Genomic DNA, 24,924 nt, shown 5'->3' with positions numbered 1-24,924 from the left:
AGATTTAAAAAAAACTTTACAGCGAAAGCACACTTTGCAATAATCTGAGTACAGCGCTCAGACAACAACAAGCAATACAGATACCCGCCATTTTGGAGTCAACTAAAATCATAAATAGCATTATAAATATTCACTTACCTTTGATGATCTTCATCAGAATGCACTCCCAGGAATCCCAGTTTCACAATAAATGTTTGTTTTGTTCAATAAAGTCCATCATTTATGTCCAAATACCTCCTTTTTGTTCGCGCGTTTAGCCCACTACTCCAAATGCAGGAAGTGCGCAAAATGTCACAACGAAAAGTCAAAAAGAGTTCTATTTACGTTCGTAGAAACATGTCAAACGATGTATAGCATCAATCTTTAGGATGTTTTTATCATAAATCTTCAGTAATATTCCAACTGGACAATTCCAATGTCTTCAGAAATGAAAAGGAACACAGCTAACTCTCACGGGAGTGCGCGCCACTGAACTCATGTCATTTTCTCAGTCATCTGACTCCAGGACCTGTTATTCTCTCCCCATTCACAGTAGAAGCATGAAACAACGTTCTAAAGACTGTTGACATCTAGTGGAAGCCTTAGGAAGTGCAAAATGACCCCACAGACACTGTATACTGGATAGGGAATCACTTGAAAAACTACAAACCTCAGATTTCCACACTTCCTGGTTGGATTTTTCTCAGGTTTTTGCCTGCCATATGAGTTCTGTTATACTCACAGACATCATTCAAACAGTGTTAGAAACTTCAGAGTGTTTTCTATCCAAATCTACTAATAATATGCATATCCTACCTTCTGGGCCCGAGTCGCAGGCAGTTTAATTTGGGCACATTATTCATCTGCATTTCCGAATACTGCCCCCTGTCACCAAAAAGTTAATGGGTGGAAATACTAGAATGTGAAAACGTGGGCGTGGCAATCTGCCATACTAGCCTGCAGGTCATTATGTTCCACTGTGGCCTGGCTTTAGCATTCTGGGGACTTCTAATTGTTGTCTGTTTTCTGCACCATTGTGATTAAACAGTCAAATGGAAACCGAGAGAAAAAACCCTTTAGAAACTAGTAACCCTCTATGGCAGTATCTCTTTTTTTCTCCACTGCCTGTTTCTCTACCAGCCTGTCTGTCTGTACCTCCATCTTACTGTCGCTTCATTTCTCTCTCGTCTCTCCCAGTCGGTCTCGTTTATCGACACCCTCCTTGTCTTCCCAAAGATTTGGCCTGGTGTGATCAAGTCGTCCCCTTGACTGCTGTGATTTCCCAAAACGAACAGTCTAGTTCATGTGAAAGTGCTTACCAGTATCTACTCTTATTAATGTATATTTCCTCTTGTCTCTACACTCCTTACTACAGTCTCCAGTTAGTGTACTGTACTCTAGCTGGAGCATGGAGGTTGAGTTTATTGTTCAGCCTCCGTGCCCAACCAACACTACTGTATAGTGCCAGCTGGCCAGAAGATTGATCTGTATTCTACTCCTGGCCACCTGATCTTAAAACAGATGTCTAAAGGGAAGGAACAGGGTTAGCTAATTTTGCTTATCATTCACACATAATCAACCCCTGAAATGTAGACAGACTAACAGGGTTGGCATGCTGAATGTTTGTTGTCTATAACTCACTGTGCTTTATGAAGACTTTATACAGTACCAGTCAAAAGTTTGGACCCACCTACATATTCAAGGGGTTTTCTTTATTTGTACTATTTTCTACATTGTAGAATAATACTGAACACATAAAATCTATGAAATTACACATATGGAATCATGTAGTAACCAAAAAAGGGTTAAACAAATGAAAATATATTTTACATTTGAGATTCTTCAATGTAGCCACCCTTTGCCTTGAAGACAGCTTTGCAGACTCTTGGCATTCTCTCAACCAGCTTCACTTGGAATGCTTTTCCAAAAGTCTTGAAGGAGCCCCCACATATGCTGCGCACTTGTTGGCTGCTTTTCCTTCACTCTGCGGTCCAACTCATCCCAAACCATCTCAATTGGGTTGAGGTCAGGTGATTGTGGAGGCCAGGTCATCTGATGCAGCACTCCATTACTCTCCTTCTTGGTCAAATAGCTCTTACATAGCCTGGAGGTGTGTTGGGTCATTGTCATGTTGAAAAACAAATGATAGTCCTACTAAGCGCAAACCAGCTGGGTTGGCGTATTGCTGCAGAATGCTGTGGTAGCCATGCTGGTTAAGTGTGCCTTGCATTCTAAATAAATCACAGACAGTTTCACCAGCAAACCACCATCACACCTCCTCCTCCATGTTTCACGGTAGGAACCACATACGCGGAGATCATCCGTTCACCTACTCTGCGTCTTACAAAGAAACGGTGGTTGGAACCAAAAATCTCAGATTTGGACTCATCAGACCAAAGGACAGATGTCCACCGGTCTAATGTCCATTGCTCGTGTTTCTTGGCCCAAGCAAATCTCTTCTTGTTATTCATGTCCTTTAGCAGTGGTTTCTTTGCAGCAATTCGACCATGAAGGCCTGATTCACAGTCTCCTCTGAACAGTTGATGTTGAGATGTGTCGGTTACTTCAACTCTGTGAAGCATTTATTTGGGCAGCAATCTCTGAGGCTGGTAACTCTAATGAACTTATCCTCTGCAGCAGAGGGAACTCTGGGTCTTCCTTTCCTGTGGCGGTCCTCATGAGAGCCAGTTTCATCATAGCACTTGATGGTTTTTGCGACTGCACTTGAAGAAACTTTAAAAGTTCTTGAAATGTTACGGATTGACTGAACTTCGTGATGAACTGTCATTTCTCTTGCTTATTTGAGCTGTTCTTGCCATAATATGAACTTGGTCGCTTACCAAATAAGGCTATCTTCTGTATACCACCTCTTCCTTGTCACAACACAACTGACTGGCTCAAACGCATTAACTTGTTATGGATAGGGGGCAGTATTTTCACGGCCGGATAAAAAACGTACCCGATTTAATCTGGTTATTACTCCTGCCCAGAAACTAGAATATGCATATAACTATTAGCTTTGGATAGAAAGCACTCCAAAGTTTCTAAAACTGTTTGAATGGTGTCTATGAGTATAACAGAACTCAAATGGCAGGCCAAAACCTGAGAAGATTCTGTACAGGAAGTACCCTGTCTGACCATTTCTTGGCCTTCTTTGCCATCTCATCCAAAACGGGATCTCTGCTGTAACGTGACATTTTCTACGGCTCCCATAGGCTCTCAGAAGGCGGCAGAACGTTGAATGATGACTCTGCTCTCTCTGGCTGAAAAACAGTAGCGCATTTGGATAGTGGTCGATCTGAGAACAATGAGACTGGCGCGCGCGTGCACGAGACGACTCCATGTTTACATTTTCAGTCTTTGAACGAAAACAACGACTCCCGGTCGGAATATTATCGCTTTTTTATGAGAAAAATCGCATAAAAATTGTTTTTAAACAGCGTTTGACATGCTTCGAAGTACGGTAATGGAATATTTAGAAATTTCTTGTCACGATACGCGCCGGGCGCGTCACCCTTCGTTACCCTTCGGATAGTGTCTTGAACGCACAACAAAACGCCGCTATTTGGATATAACTATGGATTATTTGGAACCAAAACAACATTGGGTGATGAAGTAGAAGTCCTGGGAGTGCATTCTGGTGAAGAACAGCAAAGGTAATCCAATTTTTGTTATAGTAAATCTGAGTTTGGTGAGTACCAAACTTGGTGGGTGTCAAAATAGCTAGCCATGATGGCCGGGCTATCTACTCAGAATATTGCAAAATGTGCTTTCACCGAAAAGCTATTTTAAAATCGGACACCGATATCGACATCTGTATCTATAATTCTTAAAATAATTGTTACGTTTTTTGTGAACGTTTATCGTGAGTAATTTAGTAAATTCACCGGAAGTGTTCGGTGGGAATGCTAGTTCTGAACGTCACATGCTAATGTAAAAAGCTGGTTTTTGATATAAATATGAACTTGATTGAACAAAACATGCATGTATTGTATAACATGTCCTAGGAGTGTCATCTGATGAAGATCATCAAAGGTTAATGCTGCATTTAGCTGTGGTTTTGTTTTTTGTGACATTATATGCTAGCTTGAAAAATGGGTGTCTGATTATTTCTGGCTGGGTACTCTGCTGACATAATCTAATGTTTTGCTTTCGCTGTAAAGCCTTTTTGAAATCGGACAGTGTGGTTAGATAAAGGAGAGTCTTGTCTTTAAAATGGTGTAAAATAGTCATATGTTTGAAAAATGGAAGTTTTCGGATTTTCAAAGAGTTTGTATTTCGCGCCACGCCCATCATTGGATATTGGAGCAGGTGTTCCGCTAGCGGAACGTCTAGATGTAAGAAATAAATTCCACAAATTAACTTTTAACAAGGCCAGGTGACTACCTCATGAAGCTGGTTGAGATAATGCCAAGCGTGTGCAAAGCTGTCATCAAGGCAAAGGGTGGCTACTTTGAAGAATCTTACATATAAAGTGTATTTTCATTTATTTAACTTTTTTGGGTTACTACGTGATTCCATATCTGTTATTTCATAGTTTTGATGTCTTCACTATTATTCTACAATGTATAAAATAGTAAAAATAAAGAAAAACCCTTGAATTAGTTGGTGTGTCCAAACTTTTGACTGGTACTGTATGTCCACCACCCGTTCGGAATGATTATCGAAATCCGGGGAGTGATGCTTTAATTAGGACTGAAAATCCCGTGTCCCTGTGATTGAGAAAGAAAGGTGAAGAGCTGTGGAAGGAGCAGAGAGCGAGGTGGAGAAGAGAGGTATAGGGGGAGAAAGAGGAGAGGGATTTAGAAGAATGAGGCAGGCAGGGGATAGAAAGGAGAAGAGGGAGGAGTCAGATGGCGGGGGAGTGAATGGAGAGAAGAGAGGGGGAGGGGACAGGAAAGGAGCAGAGAGGCTGTGGTGCATTTAGGAGTCTCCTGACAGATGTTGCACAACTGTTAGTGGGCCGACCGACCCACATCTGTACAGACGGGGGACTGTGCCCTCACTGACCTACAACACACACTGTACATACTGTACACTGGTGTACAAACAGACCCTTGATTCAACTATTGCTAACATGCTCAGACACGGACATACACACACACACACAGTTACACACACATTCCATTTTATAACCAGTCTGGCTCACTTTTGTCACTTCATTCTGCATGCAAGCTATGGCACATCCACCATCCTAACACACACACACACACACCGAGAGTGGGTGGGAGACACACCAGGTTAAAAAAACATACCAGATGTTCTGGACCGTGCCTCAGTGTGGTGTAAGTCATGTGACATGCTGTTCTTTTCCACAGCAATGCAATGCACCAGATGTAGACTGTGCCTCAGTGTGGTGTAAGTCATGTGACATGCTGTTCTTTTCCACCTCAATGCAATGCATTTTTTATAGTTTATTTTCTTCCTCGTCCTGTACTCCTGATATGCAAGCACCACCCCAACATCAACATATGTGAAAATTGCACCTATCTACAAAACAGTAGAAACAGTAGTAAAAAATATAAAGGAAGATGAGTGTTTCCAATGACATCATCGACCAATTAGTAGGCAATACCTACTCAGATTTGGTTGAAGTCACATGATACACACCGATGATGTCATATGACATCCTCATCTTCTCTCTTTTACCACAAAACATACAGTGCATTCTGAAAGTATTCAGACCCCTTGACCTTTTCCACATTTTGTTATGTTACAGCCTTATTTAAAAAATAAAATAAAAAATGATTTAAATGGTTGAGTAGATAGGCATAGGCTAGTGCTTTTGCTGTTCGTTACACGTCTTGTTGGCTGACGAAAGGTAAATGTGGACAGTTCTCCTAACATCGTCAATGTGCACCTTGGAATTCGATAAGAAGAACGCACATCGTTGCATCCCTGATGTGACGGTCTTCCCTAGTAGCCTGCTTCAGAGCTGCGATGCCCTTGATAATTGAGATATCTGAGAGAGATGTGAGTGAGAGGTGCTTCGGAGCAGGGCGAGGGAAGGGAATTATAATTATTATATTCAGCCCATAGGCACAACGGCCAATTTGACTGCAAGGCATGGATTGTTTTTAGGGGGCATTAAGGCCACACTAGGAGGCATCGACGGCCATGGCGGGAAATTCGAGGCTTGGCGACAAGGTTCTAGACACATTGTTTTTTTCAGTGCCAAGTAAGGCCACAGAGATGGTAGCCTATGATTAAAACAGTAAGCCATTTCAGCTAACATATCCAGGGAATGCATACTGACCTTTATGCAATATTATATATTAAGAAGTGAGAAATGCATTATACAGTTGAAGTTGGAAGTTTACATACACTTAGGTTGGAGTCATTAAAACTAGTTTTTCACCCACTCCACAAATTTCTTGTTAGCAAACTATAGATTTGGCAAGTCGGTTAGTACATCTACTTTGTGCATGAAACAAGTCATTTTTCCAACAATTGTTTACACACAGATTATTTCACTTATAATTCACTGTATCACAATTCCAGTGGGTCAGAAGTTTACATGCACTAAGCTGACTGTGGCTTTAAACAGCTTGGAAAATTCCCCAAAATGATGTCATGGCTTTAGAAGCTTCTAATTTGCATACTTTGAGTCAATTGGAGGTGTACCTGTGGATGTATTTCAAGGCCTAACTCCAAAGTCAGTTCCTCTTTGCTTGACATCATGGGAAAATACAAATAAATCAGCCAAGACCTCAGGAAAAAATTATAGACCTCCACAAGTCTGGTTCAGCAAGGAAGAAGCCACTGCTCCAAAACCGCCATAAAAAAGCCAGACTACGGTTTGCAACTGCACATGGGGACAAAGATTGTACTTTTTGGAGAACTGTCCTCTGGTCTGATGAAACAAAAATAGAACTGTTTGGCCATAATGACCATCGTTATGTTTGGAGGAAAAAGGTGGAGGCTTGCGGGGGTGGCAGCATCATGTTGTGGGGGTGCTTTGCTGCAGGAGGGACTGGTGCACTTCACAAAATAGATGGCATCATGAGGGAGGCAAATTATGTGGATATATTGAAGCAACATCTCAAGATATCAGTCAGGAAGTTAAAGCTTGGTCGCAAATGGGTCTTCCAAATGGACATTGACCCCAAGCAAATGGCTTAAGGACAACAAAGTCAAGGTATTGGAGTGGCCATAACAAAGCCCTGACCTCAATCCTATAGAGATTTTGTGGGCAGAACTGAAAAGGCGTGTGCAAGCAAGGAGGCCTAGCAACCTGACTCAGTTACACCAGCTCTGTCAGGAGGAATGGGCCAAAATTCACCCAACTTATTGTGGGAAGCTTGTGGAATGTCCGAAATGTTTGACCCAAGTTAAACCAATATAAGGCAATGCTACAAAATACTAATTGAGTGTATATAAACTTCTGACCCACTGGGAATGTGATGAAAGAAATAAAAGCTGAAATAAATCATTCTCTATACTATTATTCTGACATTTCACATTCTTAAAATAAAGTGGTGATCCTGACTGACCTAAGACGGAATTTTTACTAGGATTAAATGTATTTGTCTAAGGTGTATGTAAACTTCCGACTTGAACTATATACTCCCTGAAAGCTGTAACTCTCCTCTCTGTAACTAGAACAATAGTAGTTGCTTTGAAAACAACTGTATTTTTCCCACAACTGCATTCTGAGGAATGTTTGTGCTTCTCAGAATGCATCTCTCCCTCTTCCGTGTGCACAGTGGGGAGAGGGAGTGAGAGTGGATCGCTCTCACAGCAGCAGACAGGGAAACGTAGACAGGCAGATACTTTCATAGCAGGAATCAACATAATGCATAGGCTATTACTGTTGACCAAATAATGGTTTAAGAAAGATCTACAGGAACATACCGACATACGCATAATGCTTCAGTAAGAGTCAGGTCTTTCTTAGTAGCTCTAACACTGTCACGTCCTGACCAGCAGAGGGTGTTGTTGTGTAGTTTTGGTCAGGACGTGGCAGAGTATGTCTGTGTATGTGTGTTCTGGGTGTTGTATTTCTATGTGGGTCTGTGTGGCTCCTGATCAGGGACAGCTGGTGATCGTTGTTCCTGATTGGGAGTCATATAATTAGGAGTGTGTTTGTCACTTGGGTTTGTGGGTGGTTGTGCTAACACTGCTAGTCTTTTTGTATGTATAGCCTGTTGGCCTGTCTGAAGTAGTTCGTGTTTATTGTTTTTTCGTGTATTCTTTATTCTTTACATTAAAAGATGAGTATCCACATCCCGCTTGCATTTTGGTCTGACTCTGACTTCGAGATATCTTCAGATGAAGGAGAATATTATGACAAACACGCCATCATAAAATCTGTTTATTTTACCTGATTCCATTTAATTTGTCCCCAAATTCTCCAGTTTTGTTTTTCCAGGTTTCAGTTTTTCCTAGTTTGTTTTTTAGGTTTTCGCTCTCAATCACCACATTTTTAATAGGGAAACAACACAGTTAGATGTTCTAAGTCTACAACAATGCTTAAACCACACCAGGAGACCACTTTTGAGGTCTGGTGTAGTTACCCTTTAATTCAAGTGCATACCAGCCAGAAACGGTTTGGTTAGCGATGGTTCTGTAGCGCTCATTTGATTGCGGAGTTTGCAAAACAAATGGCCACTGGATTAATGCAAAAAATCATATCATTCTGCCAGGTAGACATAGGCTACTTTGAAGTTAACATTTCATCGAGAAGGTTTTCGGAAAGCCTTTCCATCTATCAGAAAATGATTGTCATTGCATTAGCGTCATTGCATTAGCATCATTGCTAAAGGCTACACAAAGTAGTAGACAAACGTGAAAACCACACAGATAGGGCATTCCAGTGCCGTTCGTTGCCTCTTCAGAAAGTTTAAGGAAAATATGAATCGCTGATGCATTTTGTTCATGTCTTCTGATAATCTTGGGTCAATTAAAGATCCAACGCAGCTGTTTTTATCTCCATCAAAACAGGCAGACATTTCAGGTAGTCGAAAAAAGAAAAAAAAAAACTCTTACACTTAAAGGGCATGATCAATTTCACAGTATTATTCCATCCTCATAGTGTTGAAATATATATAAAACACTGAAAAATAACACTTTTTCCTGCACTGGGCCTTTAATGAATGTTCTAATAAAGTTCAATACATTTAGTTGATTTCCATTTTGGAATATTGTTGCATTCCGTTTTAATGTCTGAATTCTGTGATTCCGTCCTCGTTTTATAGGGCCCTAGGCAAGCGATAGCAGATACTGCTGGTAGTCAGCTAACCAAGTGGACCAGGCAGACACAGGTCATATAGCTGATCCAACCAGGTCTTCCCAGTACGATCATCTATCATTTACCTCCCTGTGCTCTGTTGCCAAGAAACCAACACATTAAGCCTGTTTTTTTTGGCCCTATGGTTTAGTTACACTCAAAAGCGGCTTTGTTGAATGAAGGCCCAGTGTGATAGGAGAGTCGGATAGGATTCACCACAAGGCTGACTCGCTACTTCTATAAATCTCAGGTTTAAGATTAGATCCTGGGACTGGGAGCTCAGCTGCATTCGTCTAGCCAGAGCAGAGAAGCGCAGAATAAGGTTTAACATAAAGGAGTATTCCATTCCCCCGAGTGTGATCGTTTTAAGACCTATCGACTCAAATGGCCATGGCTGGCTTGTGGCTACACCGCCGATGTCGACCCAGAGGCTTTTAAAGCTTTTCTTCAGTCTGCCATGATAGTGGGAATCAATGGTGCATCTTCACTGATAACTGGTGTCACATACAACTGTTGTCTGCTGTTGGACTGAAGTGGTGGTTCCTGGAGAGGAGGAAAGTCTCACACACACAACCAGCTGAGGCCAATATGTCGGGGGAAAGAAAAGGCTTCAGAAAAGCCTTTCACACATGGTCTTAATGGTGGTTTTAAGAGTGAGGTGGTGGTTCCTGAAGAGGTGGACAGTCAGACACAACACACAACACTCAACGCGACTTGTTGAGCACCATAGTTGTCAGCACCAGTGACAGCAGTTGGATTGGCTATAACATTACAGTTAGGTTGGCTATAATATCACAGCTAGGTTAGCTATAACATTACAGTTAGGTTGGCTATAATATCACAGCTAGGTTAGCTATAACATTGCAGTTAGGTTGGCTATAACATTACAGTTAGGTTGGCTATAACATTACAGTTAGGTTGGCTATGACATTACAGTTAGGTTGACTATAATATCACAATTGGGTTGGCTATAATATCACAGTTAGGTTGGCTATAACATTACAGTTAGGTTGGCTATAATATCACAGCTAGGTTAGCTATAACATTACAGTTAGGTTGACTATAACATTACAGTTAGGTTGACTATAACATTACAGTTAGGTTGGCTATAACATTACAGTTAGGTTGGCTATAATATCACAGCTAGGTTAGCTATAACATTACAGTTAGGTTGGCTATAACATTACAGTTAGGTTGGCTATAATATCACATCTAGGTTAGCTATAACATTACAGTTAGGTTGGCTATAACATTACAGTTAGGTTGGCTATAATATCACAGCTAGGTTAGCTATAACATCACAGTTAGGTTGGCTATAACATTACAGTTAGGTTGGCTATAACATTACAGTTAGGTTGGCTATAACATTACAGTTAGGTTGGCTATAATATCACAGCTAGGTTGGCTATAACATTACAGTTAGGTTGGCTATAACATTACAGTTAGGTTGGCTATAATATCACAGCTAGGTTAGCTATAACATTGCATGCACACCATTAAAATAGAAAGTGCAGTTCCATGTTGCCTAATGATTCTCACATAACCCACACACCCAGATTCCCTGGAATGGTGACTGGTTCTTCCTAATATGGGCATTTTGACATTTTTTTTGACTCTTCCGAGTACTCACATGATTTTTATTTTTAGAACACATTTCTCTTTAGGCCTGTGCTCAACAGTTTCCTGTGTGTATCAAGAATGGTCCACCACCCAAAGGACATCCAGCCAACTTGACACAACTGTGGGTAGCATTGGAGTCAACATGGGCCAGCATCCCTGTGGAACGGTTTTGACACCTTGTAGAGTCCATGCCCCAATGAGTTGAGGCTGTTCTGGTGGCAACAGTGGGTGTTCCTAATGTTTTGTACACTCAGTGAATATTCAGTCAATAAAAAAGCAAGTGCCATTTGAGATACATTTTTTGAAATCGTAATATCACCTGGTTATATTTTATCGTGGAACACAATCTTAAAAAAGACAGTAACCTCAGCAGTGGCACTTGATGTAGAAGCCAATGCCTGTGTAATGGCATAGCCTTGTTTTGGTCATTTAGTAGACAAGACGCTGATTTCCAGAGCCCTTATCACAGTCAAGACACCTGTTTTATAGTAAAAAAAAACCATGATGTAATATAACAGAATAAAATAGAACATAATGTTTTTTCCAAATGAATTGTTTTTGCCAGTTGGAAGTGATGCGCATCTCCAGTGTGGAACTGTTACTCTCCAAGAGTGATCATTTGAAACGGGGCTCAATTTGGGGAGTGAAAGCTATGGCACATCAGGATTACAAACCAAAATCTGTCTTTTTGATATGCAGACGTTCCATTTAGTTTATTATGGCTGTTCTTTGGAATTTTCCAAATGGATGAACAGTTCCGTATGGAACACTGCATGGTGATGAATCACGGCCAAAACATCTAGTTAGTGAGTAGGCCTATGCTTAATGATTCTGATGAAAATATTTCCTTTACTTTGATAAAGACAATGTTCTTGCGTATTTTCAGTGTGGAACCTGTCTATGTTTCGCGGGGGTTATAGCCTAGGCCAGTGGTTCCCAACCGTTTTCGGTTACTCTACCACCAACTGAATTTTGCTCTGTCTGGAGTACCACTGAAGTACCCCCTTGTGCATTTTACCAGTAGGCCTATGGTTTCAAGAGTCTTCTCAAATACCCCCTGTGGATTGGCTAACCAATTCTAAATGACACTAGCCGTTTGCAAAGTAGCCAAACATGCTGGCCAGACCGTTTGCGGTAGACACACCAGACGCGATCAGGACACGCAGGCTGAAATATCAAAACGAACTCTGAACCAACTATATTAACTTGGGGGTCGAAAAGCATTAAACATTCATGGCAATTTAGCTAGCTAGCTTTCTGTTGCTAGCTTATTTGTCCTGGGATATAACCATTGGGTTGTTATTTTACCTGAAATGCACATGGTCCTCTACTCTGACAGTTAATCCACAGATAAAAGGGTAAACCGAGTTTGTTTCTTCTTTGGACTTTATGTGGCTGTTGGCAACCAATTTAAGGTGTGTTACTGCAAACAACTGGACTGGAGTGGTATATGCTCCTATAAACCAATGAGGAGATGGCACGTGGGTATATGCTCCTATAAACCAATGAGGAGATGGCACGTGGGTATATGCTCCTATAAACCAATGAGGAGATGGCACGTGGGTATATGCTCCTATAAACCAATGAGGAGATGGCACGTGGGTATATGCTCCTATAAACCAATGATGGCACGGGGGTATATGCTCCTATAAACCAATGAGGAGATGGCACGTGGGTATATGCTCCTATAAACCAATGATGGCACGTGGGTATATGCTCCTATAAACCAATGATGGCACGTGGGTATATGCTCCTATAAACCAATGATGGCACGTGGGTATATGCTCCTATAAACCAATGAGGAGATGGCACGTGGGTATATGCTCCTATAAACCAATGATGGCACGTGGGTATATGCTCCTATAAACCAATGATGGCACGTGGGTATATGCTCCTATAAACCAATGAGGAGATGGCACGTGGGTATATGCTCCTATAAACCAATGAGGAGATGGCACGTGGGTATATGCTCCTATAAACCAATGATGGCACGGGGGTATATGCTCCTATAAACCAATGAGGAGATGGCACGTGGGTATATGCTCCTATAAACCAATGATGGCACGTGGGTATATGCTCCTATAAACCAATGATGGCACGTGGGTATATGCTCCTATAAACCAATGAGGAGATGGCACGTGGGTATATGCTCCTATAAACCAATGATGGCACGTGGGTATATGCTCCTATAAACCAATGATGGCACGTGGGTATATGCTCCTATAAACCAATGATGGCACGTGGGTATATGCTCCTATAAACCAATGATGGCACGGGGGTATATGCTCCTATAAACCAATGATGGCACGTGGGTATATGCTCCTATAAACCAATGAGGAGATGGCACGTGGGTATATGCTCCTATAAACCAATGATGGCACGTGGGTATATGCTCCTATAAACCAATGATGGCACGTGGGTATATGCTCCTATAAACCAATGATGGCACGTGGGTATATGCTCCTATAAACCAATGATGGCACGGGGGTATATGCTCCTATAAACCAATGATGGCACGTGGGTATATGCTCCTATAAACCAATGATGGCACGGGGGTATATGCTCCTATAAACCAATGATGGCACGGGGGTATATGCTCCTATAAACCAATGATGGCACGGGGGTATATGCTCCTATAAACCAATGATGGCACGGGGGTATATGCTCCTATAAACCAATGATGGCACGTGGGTATATGCTCCTATAAACCAATGATGGCACGTGGGTATATGCTCCTATAAACCAATGATGGCACGGGGGTATATGCTCCTATAAACCAATGATGGCACGGGGGTATATGCTCCTATAAACCAATGATGGCACGGGGGTATATGCTCCTATAAACCAATGATGGCACGGGGGTATATGCTCCTATAAACCAATGATGGCACGGGGGTATATGCTCCTATAAACCAATGATGGCACGTGGGTATATGCTCCTATAAACCAATGATGGCACGGGGGTATATGCTCCTATAAACCAATGATGGCACGGGGGTATATGCTCCTATAAACCAATGATGGCACGTGGGTATATGCTCCTATAAACCAATGATGGCACGGGGGTATATGCTCCTATAAACCAATGATGGCACGTGGGGGTCGGAACATAATTGAGGGTTGAGGATGTGATGCTTGGCTTGTTTTTTTTTTTTGTGCCCCGCAGATGAACCACTAGAGCAAATTAACATTGTTTTAAAGATAACATTTCACTTGCCCCTTCGGGCAGCCACAATGCACATTCCACCAAATAGTTTAACAGTATTTGAGGGGAAAAAAGTGATCTCTGGGTAAAGATGGGAGTTTTGACTTCCTTTCGGGTACTCTAGAACTCATGGCCATCCCTCGTTCTCCCTTCTGCTGTTGTGTGTCGTTTCAATATGTATCCCTCCATGTCTCCACTGTGATAAAACCGTTAGAATTCCTGGGATTTATCGTTTAGGACACCCAGGACCCAGTTTGGGAAACCCTTGATTAATTCATACTGGGAGATGGAATAACATAGCCGTGTTCACATAGGGCTTGGTAGTCCGACTCAGCTGTATGTCTCCAGTCCACCCAATATCATAGCTGTTGTAATGCAAAGGCATGAACACCCGACAAATGTGTGTAGATGTCTATTTCACCAGCCACATTGGCGGGTAGTCAATTCGCAGGGCTCTACAGACAGAGCATTATATTTGCGAATAACAATATGCGAGTTACGGTTAGAAGAGTGCTACAGTATGTTGTTTTCAAAGTATTTCTGCTGTTTTGTTTCATGGCTGCTAATCGCACAAAGACGTAGGAATCTTATATCCCACCTCGCGCAGAAGCGCTGCCTGGTGGGGAGCTGTGGGGAGCTGTGCGCAATGAATGAAGTGCTGATGGATTTACTTTTTGGTCATTTATTTTTGGAGGCGCTGTAAACAGGAGGCGCTGTAAACAGGAGGCGCTGTAAACAGGCATTAAAGTTGGTCTAATTTACTCAAAAGTCTACAAAGTGAGACATTGTCCTCGTGTTTCTTGGCTATGCACATTGTTTTTGTTCACAAGCTCTGTTGTGTTTCAACGTTAGTTTGGGTCTGCTGCTTCAACTGATAGTGACAGGCCATAGTCAGATGCCAAATCTTACACACAGTGACAGGGCTCCAGTGGCCCGGTTACCACGGTAACCTCCCGCCCTTAAAGGGGCAGCTGAAAATGTTTTTCTCTGATATTTTGATTAAAACACCCAAAAATGAAATGAAATGTACCAATATGCCACGTTACTTCTTACTAATACATTTCTTGTTTTCGAAACATTACAAAGCATGGTCATCTGTTTGTTTTTTTATGTAATTATGGGCGAAAAAGAATTTGTCTGGTAAAAAATCTGAGTGGCTGGTGGACCCAAAAGTAAGTTTTAGACCCTGCATAAAATGGAGGACAGTTAATGGTTTGGGTTGGGGTCTTGTGGGTGTGGTCTTAATGGTGGATTTTGATTGGTGAGGGTCCTGCGGCGAGAGTTTGTGGATCCAAAGGCGTGCCAGCTAGGTGAGAGCTATAACAGGGTCAAGACATGTTTTAAGACATTGGGGTATGCTTGGAAGAGGGCTAGTTTGAGACAGCTTAGGAGCTGGTGGTTGGGCTGGGCTGGTTGGCACGTGCTGGAGGGGGCAGGGCAGGGAAGAGGGCTAGTTTGAGACAGATTAGGAGCTGGTGGCTGGGCTGGTTGGCACGTGGTGGAGGGGGCAGGGCAGGGATCTGAGGGGCAGGCCTTACTACAAAAGGCCACATGCCTGGAAAAGAGGTGAGAGAGGGACACTGAAGGAGTGGGAAAGGGGAGGGAGGGGCTTAATGCTACTGAGGGACTATTTTAGTGACTGGACTGTCAGTGTGCTGCTTGACTGCAGAGGGTCAATCTGTCTGCCTAGTGGAGATGCCATGAGGCCGGTTTCAACACGTGGGTTGACTTTATTTTTGAATTTAAGTAATTTAATTTTTGTTTAATTTCAAACCAGTGGTTGCTATCCTATCTCTCTATCTCTCTCTGTGTGCACTGCAGTTTTGTGTAATCTAGTTGACAAATGTATTCTCGGTCCTCCTCTCTTATCCCTCCTCTCTCCTCCTGTCCCTCCTCTCTCTCCTCTCTTGTCCCTACTCTCTCTCCAGGTTATAATGCACGACCAACACAGAAAAAGTTTGACTCTATAGCCAACGGGATCCTGAGGACTTGATTACAGTCGCTTCAAGCCTGATAGTTTGCATCGGTGCAGCTCCCCCAGCTCACACCCCTCTGGACGACTGGCATAGCCCCCACCCCCTCCTCCTCCGCTGGTAGAAGACTTGGGTTCCCTTGTGGTCTCTGTCTACTTTGTCTTGTCTCCCATCGTCCCCTGTTGGTCTACTGGTACCAGTAACACTCCCCAGAGTTACGTCATTCTGTATTAGGTAAGGCAATTATTACTAATGCATGAGGCAGATTACACACACACAATGCACATGTGCCTAATCCAAGTCCTCATTGTGATCATGAATTAATTAAACAAGTTTTTATGAACAATGCCAGCATCGTTGGTCGTTGTTGGGGGAGGGTGTAAGGGGAGACTCAGGGGATTGATGGGTGGGAGGGGGACTGATGGGCAACATTGCTGGGTGGGATGGGAAGGGGTGGGAGGCATACTTTAGGGGAAAAGAAAATGACAAAACGAAATTAGAAAAGTTGGTCTATGTAACTGTAAAAATAAATGTATATGTAACTGATGTCCTCCTCCATCCCTCACTCATCAGGCTCTGCCCCCAACATTAAGCAGTGAAGATGATTTCCAACGGTTATCTGATCTTTGAAGATGAGACTTTCCTGGATTCAACTGTGGCCAAAATGAACGCCCTGAGAAAGAGTGGACAGTTCTGTGACGTGCGACTGCAGGTACGCGAAGATCTCTCTCTGTCTTTTCATCCTCCTTGGCCAAGACTTGCATGAAAAAGAGATCTAAATGTCAATGTGACTTTCTGGTTAAATAAAGGATATTCAATTAAAAAATACAAATCATAATCAGAGCACCTGTGACATGAGGGGGAGTGTGAAGGAGAGAGAGTGTGAAGGAGAGGGGGAGTGTGAAGGAGAGGGGGAGTGTGAAGGAGAGGGGGAGTGTGAAGGAGAGGGGGAGTGTGAAGGAGAGGAGAGGGGGAGTGTGAAGAAGAAGGAGGGGGGGGAGTGTGAAGGAGAGGGAGTGTGAAGGAGAGGGAGTGTGAAGGAGAAGGAGGGGGGAGTGTGAAGAAGAGGGAGAGCGGGAATGTGAAGGAGAAGGAGAGAGTGTGAAGGAGAGGGGGAGTGTGAAGAAGAGGAGAGGGGGAGTGTGAAGAAGAAGGAGGGGGGAGTGTGAAGGAGAGGGAGTGTGAAGGAGAAGGAGGGGGAGTGTGAAGGAGAGGGAGTGTGAAGGAGAAGGAGGGGGAGTGTGAAGGAGAGGGAGAGCGGGAATGTGAAGGAGAAGGAGAGAGAGTGTGAAGGAGAGGGGGAGTGTGAAGAAGAGGAGAGGGGGAGTGTGAAGAAGAAGGAGGGGGGAGTGTGAAGGAGGGGGGAGTGTGAAGGAGAGGGAGAGCGGGAATGTGAAGGAGAAGGAGGGGGAGTGTGAAGGAGAGGGAGTGTGAAGGAGAGGGAGAGGAGGAGTGTGAAGGAGAAGGAGGGGGAGTGTGAAGGAGAGGGGGAGGAGGAGTGTGAAGGAGAGGGGGAGTGTGAAGGAGAGGGAGAGCGGGAATGTGAAGGAGAAGGAGGGGGAGTGTGAAGGAGAGGGGGAGGAGGAGTGTGAAGGAGGGGGGAGTGTGAAGGAGAGGGAGAGCGGGAATGTGAAGGAGAAGGAGGGGGAGTGTGAAGGAGAGGGGGAGGAGGAGTGTGAAGAAGAGTGGGAGTGGGAGGATGAGACATAAAGGGCGAGGTGTTTTTCTAGATTAGAGCTTTTGACAACTTGTACTCCTTCTCTCAAGGCAAAACCGGTTGTCCTAAAGCCAATCACATGGTTGATCCTATAGGTTAATCCACCATCCTCAAAGCTAGATATTTCCCTGTCAGTCAAGCTAGTGTGATGTGTAAAAAGAAACAATGAAAATTCAGAAGGAGTAATTAAGATCAAATCTCATTGGACAGGAGTTCAATATTTACTATCCTGTTTCCTGTTGATGTCATAATGATGTTGCAGTACTTTTCTTCAGGAGTGAGCGGTCGAGTTACATTACTATCCTCTCTCAATCCCTCTCTTGCTCTTATTTTGTGGCTCTTATTGGGGCGATTCCACTCCAGAATGCCCACAAATATTTCTGGTATCTCAGATTGTTCTGGAAATTCTCAAATAGAAACTTCATTGAGAGGAAGGATGTTTTTATATGCTTTTTACATTTGTATCATAAACCATTACTGAGAAAATCATGATAAAGCTATGAGAGCTTTGACATAACTCTGTAATGAAAAGCGCTATACAAATTATTAGCGCTATACAAAGTATTATTATTATTATAAAAGAGGCCATTTTAGGCCCTTTTTAGACCTGTACATGCCTCCTGTAAGACCCTATGATGTGTGAAGCGTACATGATGCAGACAACATGTTGGAGTCATTATACTCCTTATAGTGTGCTCTAACAGATGGAGTATGTCCAGATTCTGAAGAGAAAAAAATCCACATTCGTTTATTTAACATAAAAATATGAATATGTCAAAAGTACCCTTTTTGGATTTTGTAATTTTTTTTACATTGTTTTAAACAATATGATGTAGTCCTATGACCTATCTCACTATGGTAAGACAGCCTGTTCCATCATGATGTAGTCCTATAACCTATCTCACTATGTTAAGACAGCCTGTTCCATCATGATGTAGTCCTATAACCTATCTCACTATGTTAAGACAGCCTGTTCCATCATGATGTAGTCCTATAACCTATCTCACTATGTTAAGACAGCCTGTTCCATCATGATGTAGTCCTATGACCTATCTCACTATGGTAAGACAGCCTGTTCCATCATGATGTAGTCCTATAACCTATCTCACTACATTAAGACAGCCTGTTCCATCATGATGTAGTCCTATAACCCATCTCACTACGTTAAGACAGCCTGTTCCATCATGATGTAGTCTTATAACCTATCTCACTACGTTAAGACAGTCTTTTCCTCAGAAAGTCACTGCTCCATCATGTGCACGCCAGACAGATACACACAAACCTGTTCTGTTCCTTTACCTGAAAATCATTACAAAATATTTGATACTGCTGGCACTTAGCCTCTGCCCAGGCTTTCAACAACATTATCTTTCGCCCAGTTGCATAGAGGCAATAGGGGCGGTAGCGTCATATAGCACAATGTTTTATGGGTACATAATCACAATAGGACTACATCGCCAAACCCTAGTCCCCACACTTATCTCTCTCTTCAAATCCACAGTTTCCCTGACACTCACACTTTCTCTTTTTCAAATGTGTTTCTGTTCGATTGATATAACCTCTAAAGAAGGACCTGCATAGTTTGACCCCTGATCCCTAACCCCTGACCTTTTGTCCTCTGTAGGTGTGTGGTCATGAGTTGATGGCCCACCGTGCTGTGCTGGCCTGCTGTAGCCCCTATCTGTTTGAGATCTTCAACAGCGACATCGAGGCTCACGGCGTGTCCCACGTCACCTTCGAAGACCTGGACCCAGAGGCTGTGGAGATCCTGCTCAACTACGCCTACACTGCCCAGTAAGTACCATGATCTCTGACCCCTACACTGCCCAGTAAGTACCATGATCTCTGACCCCTACACTATGCCTACACTGCCCAGTAAGTACCATGACCTCTGACCCCTACACTATGCCTACACTGCCCAGTAAGTACCATGACCTCTGACCCCTACACTATGCCTACACTGCCCGGTAAGTACCATGACCTCTGACCCCTACACTATGCCTACACTGCCAAGTAAGTACCATGACCTCTGACCCCCTATCTACGCCTACATTGCCCAGTAAGTACCATGACCTCAAACCCACTATGTACGCCTACACTGCCCAGTAAGTACCATGACCTCTGACCCCTACACTATGCCTACACTGCCCAGTAAGTACCATGACCTCTGACCTCCACACTATGCCTACACTGCCCAGTAAGTACCATGACCTCTGACCCCTACACTACGCCTACACTGCCCAGTAAGTACCATGACCTCTGACCCCTACACTATGCCTACACTGCCCAGTAAGTACCATGACCTCTGACCCCTACACTATGCCTACACTGCCCAGTAAGTACCATGACCTTTGACCCCTACACTATGCCTACACTGCCCGGTAAGTACCATGACCTCTGACCCCTACACTATGCCTACACTGCCCAGTAAGTACCATGACCTCTGACCCCTACACTATGCCTACACTGCCCAGTAAGTACCATGACCTCTGACCCCTACACTATGCCTACACTGCCCAGTAAATACCATTACCTCTGACCCCTACACTATGCCTACACTGCCCAGTGAGTATACATCTTCTAATACACATTGTGCAATGAGCAGAGTCCTAGGCTTTGTTAAGAATTTCCAGGACCTTCACCGCTCTACTGACGCAGGATACCTTCACTTTGCTCCTCACCTGTCTGACACGACTGACTAATGGTTGTCTGTCTGTCTGACAGGTTGAAGGCAGATAAGGTGTTGGTTAAGGAGGTCTACTCTGCAGCCAAAAGGCTCAAGATGGAACGAGTCAAGCAGGTATGATCTTTCTCTTGTTTCAACTACTGATACTCCATATTGTACGTTTTTAATGCAGTCCCAATGGTCAGAGTGTCACACTTCTCTCCTCTCTGATTGGTCAGATCTGTGGCGACTACCTGCTGTCTAAGATGGATTCACAGACCGCCATCTCCTTCCGTAACTTTGCTAGCTGCATGGGAGATGGCCGCATGCTGGCCAAGATCGATGCCTACATCCAGGAACACCTGCTGGAGGTCTCAGAGCAGGAGGACTTCCTCAAACTGCCCCGCCTCAAGGTGAGCCGTCCCCAGCAAACTTTCTTAACCCAGTCTTCAGGGTCCACCTGCCGGTCCATGTACAGTATGTGATGCATTCTAACTCCAGGAACCTGAAACTTGTCAACTTATCAGCAATCTGCTATTAATTAGAAACCAGGTGTGCTGGTGTTGGGATAAATCAAATATATGGAAGCACTGGTGGGCCCTGAGGACTTGGTTGAGAAAGCACAGGAAAAGCCTGTACAGTAGCTAACTTTGTAGGTCTTGAGGAACTCCTCTAAGCACCATATTTTAGCTTTTTAACTTGGACTTTAGAATAGCGAGATTTATGCAGTTGTACTTTCTTTAGATTCTTACATGGCAAAAACCTCCTAAAATGAATATGAGAAGATATACTGCTCAAAAAAATAAAGGGAACACTTAAACAACACATCCTAGATCTGAATGAAAGAAATAATCTTATTAAATACTTTTTTCTTTACATAGTTGAATGTGCTGACAACAAAATCACACATAAATAATCAATGGAAATCCAATTTATCAACCCATGGAGGTCTTGATTTGGAGTCACACTCAAAATTAAAGTGGAAAACCACACTACAGGCTGATCCAACTTTGATGTAATGTCCTTAAAACAAGTCAAAATGAGGCTCAGTAGTGTGTGTGGCCTCCACGTGCCTGTATGACCTCCCTACAACGCCTGGGCATGCTCCTGATGAGGTGGTGGATGGTCTCCTGAGGGATCTCCTCCCAGACCTGGACTAAAGCATCCGCCAACTCCTGGACAGTCTGTGGTGCAACGTGGCCTTGGTGGATGGAGCGAGACATGATGTCCCAGATGTGCTCAATTGGATTCAGGTCTGGGGAATGGGTGGGCCAGTCCATAGCATCAATGCCTTCCTCTTGCAGGAACTGCTGACACACTCCAGCCACATGAGGTCTAGCATTGTCTTGCATTAGGAGGAACCCAGGGCCAACCGCACCAGCATATGGTCTCACAAGGGGTCTGAGGATCTCATCTCGGTACCTAATGGCAGTCAGGCTACCTCTGGCGAGCACATGGAGGGCTGTGCGGCCCCCCAAAGAAATGCCACCCCACACCATGACTGACCCACCGCCAAACCGGTCATGCTGGAGGATGTTGCAGCCAGCAGAACGTTCTCCACGGCGTCTCCAGACTCTGTCACGTCTGTCACGTGCTCAGTGTGAACCTGCTTTCATCTGTGAAGAGCACAGGGCGCCAGTGGCGAATTTGCCAATCTTGGTGTTCTCTGGCAAATGCCAAACGTCCTGCACGGTGTTGGGCTGTAAGCACAACCCCCACCTGTGGACGTCGGGCCCTCATACCACCCTCATGGAGTCTGTTTCTGACCGTTTGAGCAGACACATGCACATTTGTGGCCTGCTGGAGGTCATTTTGCAGGGCTCTGGCAGTGCTTCTCCTGCTCCTCCTTGCACAAAGGCGGAGGTAGCGGTCCTGCTGCTGGGTTGTTGCCCGCCTACGGCCTCCTCCACGTCTCCTGATGTACTGGCCTGTCTCCTGGTAGCGCCTCCATGCTCTGGACACTACGCTGACAGACACAGCAAACCTTCTTGCCACAGCTCGCATTGATGTGCCATCCTGGATGAGCTGCACTACCTGAGCCACTTGTGGGGGTTGTAGACTCCGTCTCATGCTACCACTAGAGTGAAAGCACCGCCAGCATTCAACAGTGACCAAAACATCAGCCAGGAAGCATAGGAACTGAGAAGTGGTCTGTGGTCCCCACCTGCAGAACCACTCCTTTATTGGGGGTGTCTTGCTAATTGCCTATAATTTCCACCTGTTGTCTATTCCATTTGCACAACAGCATGTGAAATGTATTGTCAATCAGTGTTGCTTCCTAAGTGGACAGTTTGATTTCACAGAAGTGTGATTGACTTGGAGTTACATTGTGTTGTTTAAGTGTTCCCTTTATTTTTTTGAGCAGTGTATATTATGATGCTGGGTTGAGCAGTTGAGCTGGGCGATTTTTTGGGGGGGCTCGTCACAGTATTTTACAACATCTTTTTGCATATCTCTCAGTACATTTTGGCTAATGTCAAGAAGAAACCTTTCCAGCGCTACACTTAGGCTACTTGATGTAGGCCTATTCACTGCTAATCACAGTCAGCTCCGATGCAAATCACACAGTCTGCTCCGATGCTAATCACACAGTCTGCTCCCATGCTAATCACACAGTCTGCTCCCATGCTAATCACACAGTCTGCTCCCATGCTAATCACACAGTCTGCTCCCATGCTAATCACACAGTCTGCTCCCATGCTAATCACACAGTCTGCTCCCATGCTAATCACACAGTCTGCTCCCATGCTAATCACACAGTCTGCTCCCATGCTAATCACACAGTCTGCTCCGATTCTAATCACACAGTCTGCTCCCATGCTAATCACACAGTCTGCTCCCATGCTAATCACACAGGCTGCTCCCATGCTAATCACACAGTCTGCTCCGATGCTAATCACACAGTCTGCTCCCATGCTAATCACACAGTCTGCTCCCATGCTAATCACACAGTCTGCTCCGATGCTAATCATAGTCTGCTCCGATGACGGATCAAAACTAGAGGTCGACCGATAATGATCTTTCAACGCCGATACCGATTATTGGAGGACCAAAAAAAAGCCGATACCAATTAATCGGCCGATTTTTTTATATATATATATTTGTAATAATGACAATTACAGCAATACTGAATGAACAATTTTATTTTAACTGAATATAATATATAAATAAAATCAATTTAGTTTCAAATAAATAATGAAACATGTTCAATTTGGTTTAAATAATGCAAAACCAAAGTGTTGGAGAAGAAAGTAAAAGTGCAATATGTGCCATGTAAAAAAGCTAACGTTTAAGTTCCTTGCTCAGAACATGAGAACATATGAAAGCTGGTGGTTCCTTTTAACATGAGTCTTCAATATTCCCAGGTTAGAAGTTTTAGGTTGTAGTTATTATAGGAATTATAGAACTATTTCTCTCTATACCATTTGTATTTCATATACTTTTGACTATTGGATGTTCTTATGGGCACTATAGTATTGCCAGCCTAATCTCGGGAGTTGATAGGCTTGAAGCACAGCGAAGAGCTGCTGGCAAACGCAGGAAAGTGCTGTTTGAATGAATGCTTACGAGCCTGCTGTTGCCTACCATCGCTCAGTCTGACTGCTCGATCAAATATCAAATCATAGACTTAATTATAATATAATAAGCACACAGAAATACGAGCCTCAGGTCATTAATATGGTAAAATACGGAAACTATCATTTCGAAAACAAAACGTTTATTCTTTCAGTGAAATACGGAACCGTTCCGTATTTTATCTAACGGGTGGCATCCCTAAGTCTAAATATTCCTGTTACATTGCCAAACCTTCAATGTTATGTCATAATTATGTACAATTCTGACAAATTAATTACGGTCTTTGTTAGGAAGAAATGGTCTTCACACAGTTCGCAACGAGGCAGGCAGCCCAAACTGCTGCATATACCCTGACTCTGCTTGCATAGAACACAAGAGAAGTGACACAATTTCCCTACTTAAAATAAATTCATGTTAGCAGGCAATACTCACTAAATATGCAGGTTTAAAAATATATACTTGTGTATTGATTTTAAGAAAGGCATTGATGTTTATGGTTAGGTACACATTGGTGCAACAACAGTGCTTTTTTCGCGAATGCGCATGTTAAATCAACACCCGTTTGGTGAAGTAGGATGTGATTCGATAATAAATTAACAGGCACCGCGTTGATTATATGCAACGCAGGACAAGCTAGATAACCTAGGAATATCATCAACCATGTGTAGTTAACTAGTGATTATGTTAAGATAGTTTTTTATAAGATAAGTTTAATGCTAGCTAGCACCTTACCTTGGCTCCTTGCTGCACTCGCGTAACAGGTGGTCAGCCTGCCACGCATTCTCCTCGTGGAGTGCAATGTAATCGGCCATAATCGACGTCCAAAAATGCCGATTACCGATTGTTATGAAAATTTGAAATCAGCCCTAATTAATCGTCCATTCCGATTAATCGGTCGACCTCTAATCAAAACCATATTCTAATAAAAACTATACTACAGCCTACTCCGGATGTAAGGTG

General features: G+C 43.4%; 1 protein-coding gene across 3 annotated transcripts in view; it reads left to right on the top strand.

Moving 5' to 3' along the window:
* The window catches only part of ivns1abpa (influenza virus NS1A binding protein a), a 53,735-nt gene that overhangs the window by 15,517 nt on the left and 13,294 nt on the right, over positions 1–24,924 (top strand). For 2 of the 3 annotated variants that reach the window (XM_014123525.3, XM_014123524.3), the window contains exons 2-6: positions 15,962–16,240; positions 16,580–16,718; positions 19,348–19,517; positions 20,448–20,523; positions 20,628–20,801. In XM_014123525.3, the coding sequence (XP_013979000.1) occupies positions 16,608–16,718; positions 19,348–19,517; positions 20,448–20,523; positions 20,628–20,801 (531 nt within the window). In that variant the 5' untranslated portion in view covers positions 15,962–16,240; positions 16,580–16,607. 3 annotated transcript variants of the gene reach the window in all.

The sequence above is a fragment of the Salmo salar genome, chromosome 10 (assembly GCF_965601325.2).
Source record: "Salmo salar chromosome 10, fSalSal1, whole genome shotgun sequence".
NCBI lineage: Eukaryota > Metazoa > Chordata > Actinopteri > Salmoniformes > Salmonidae > Salmo > Salmo salar.
The sequence above is the reverse complement of the archived record's forward strand: the minus strand, read 5'-3'. Positions and strand labels throughout refer to the sequence as shown.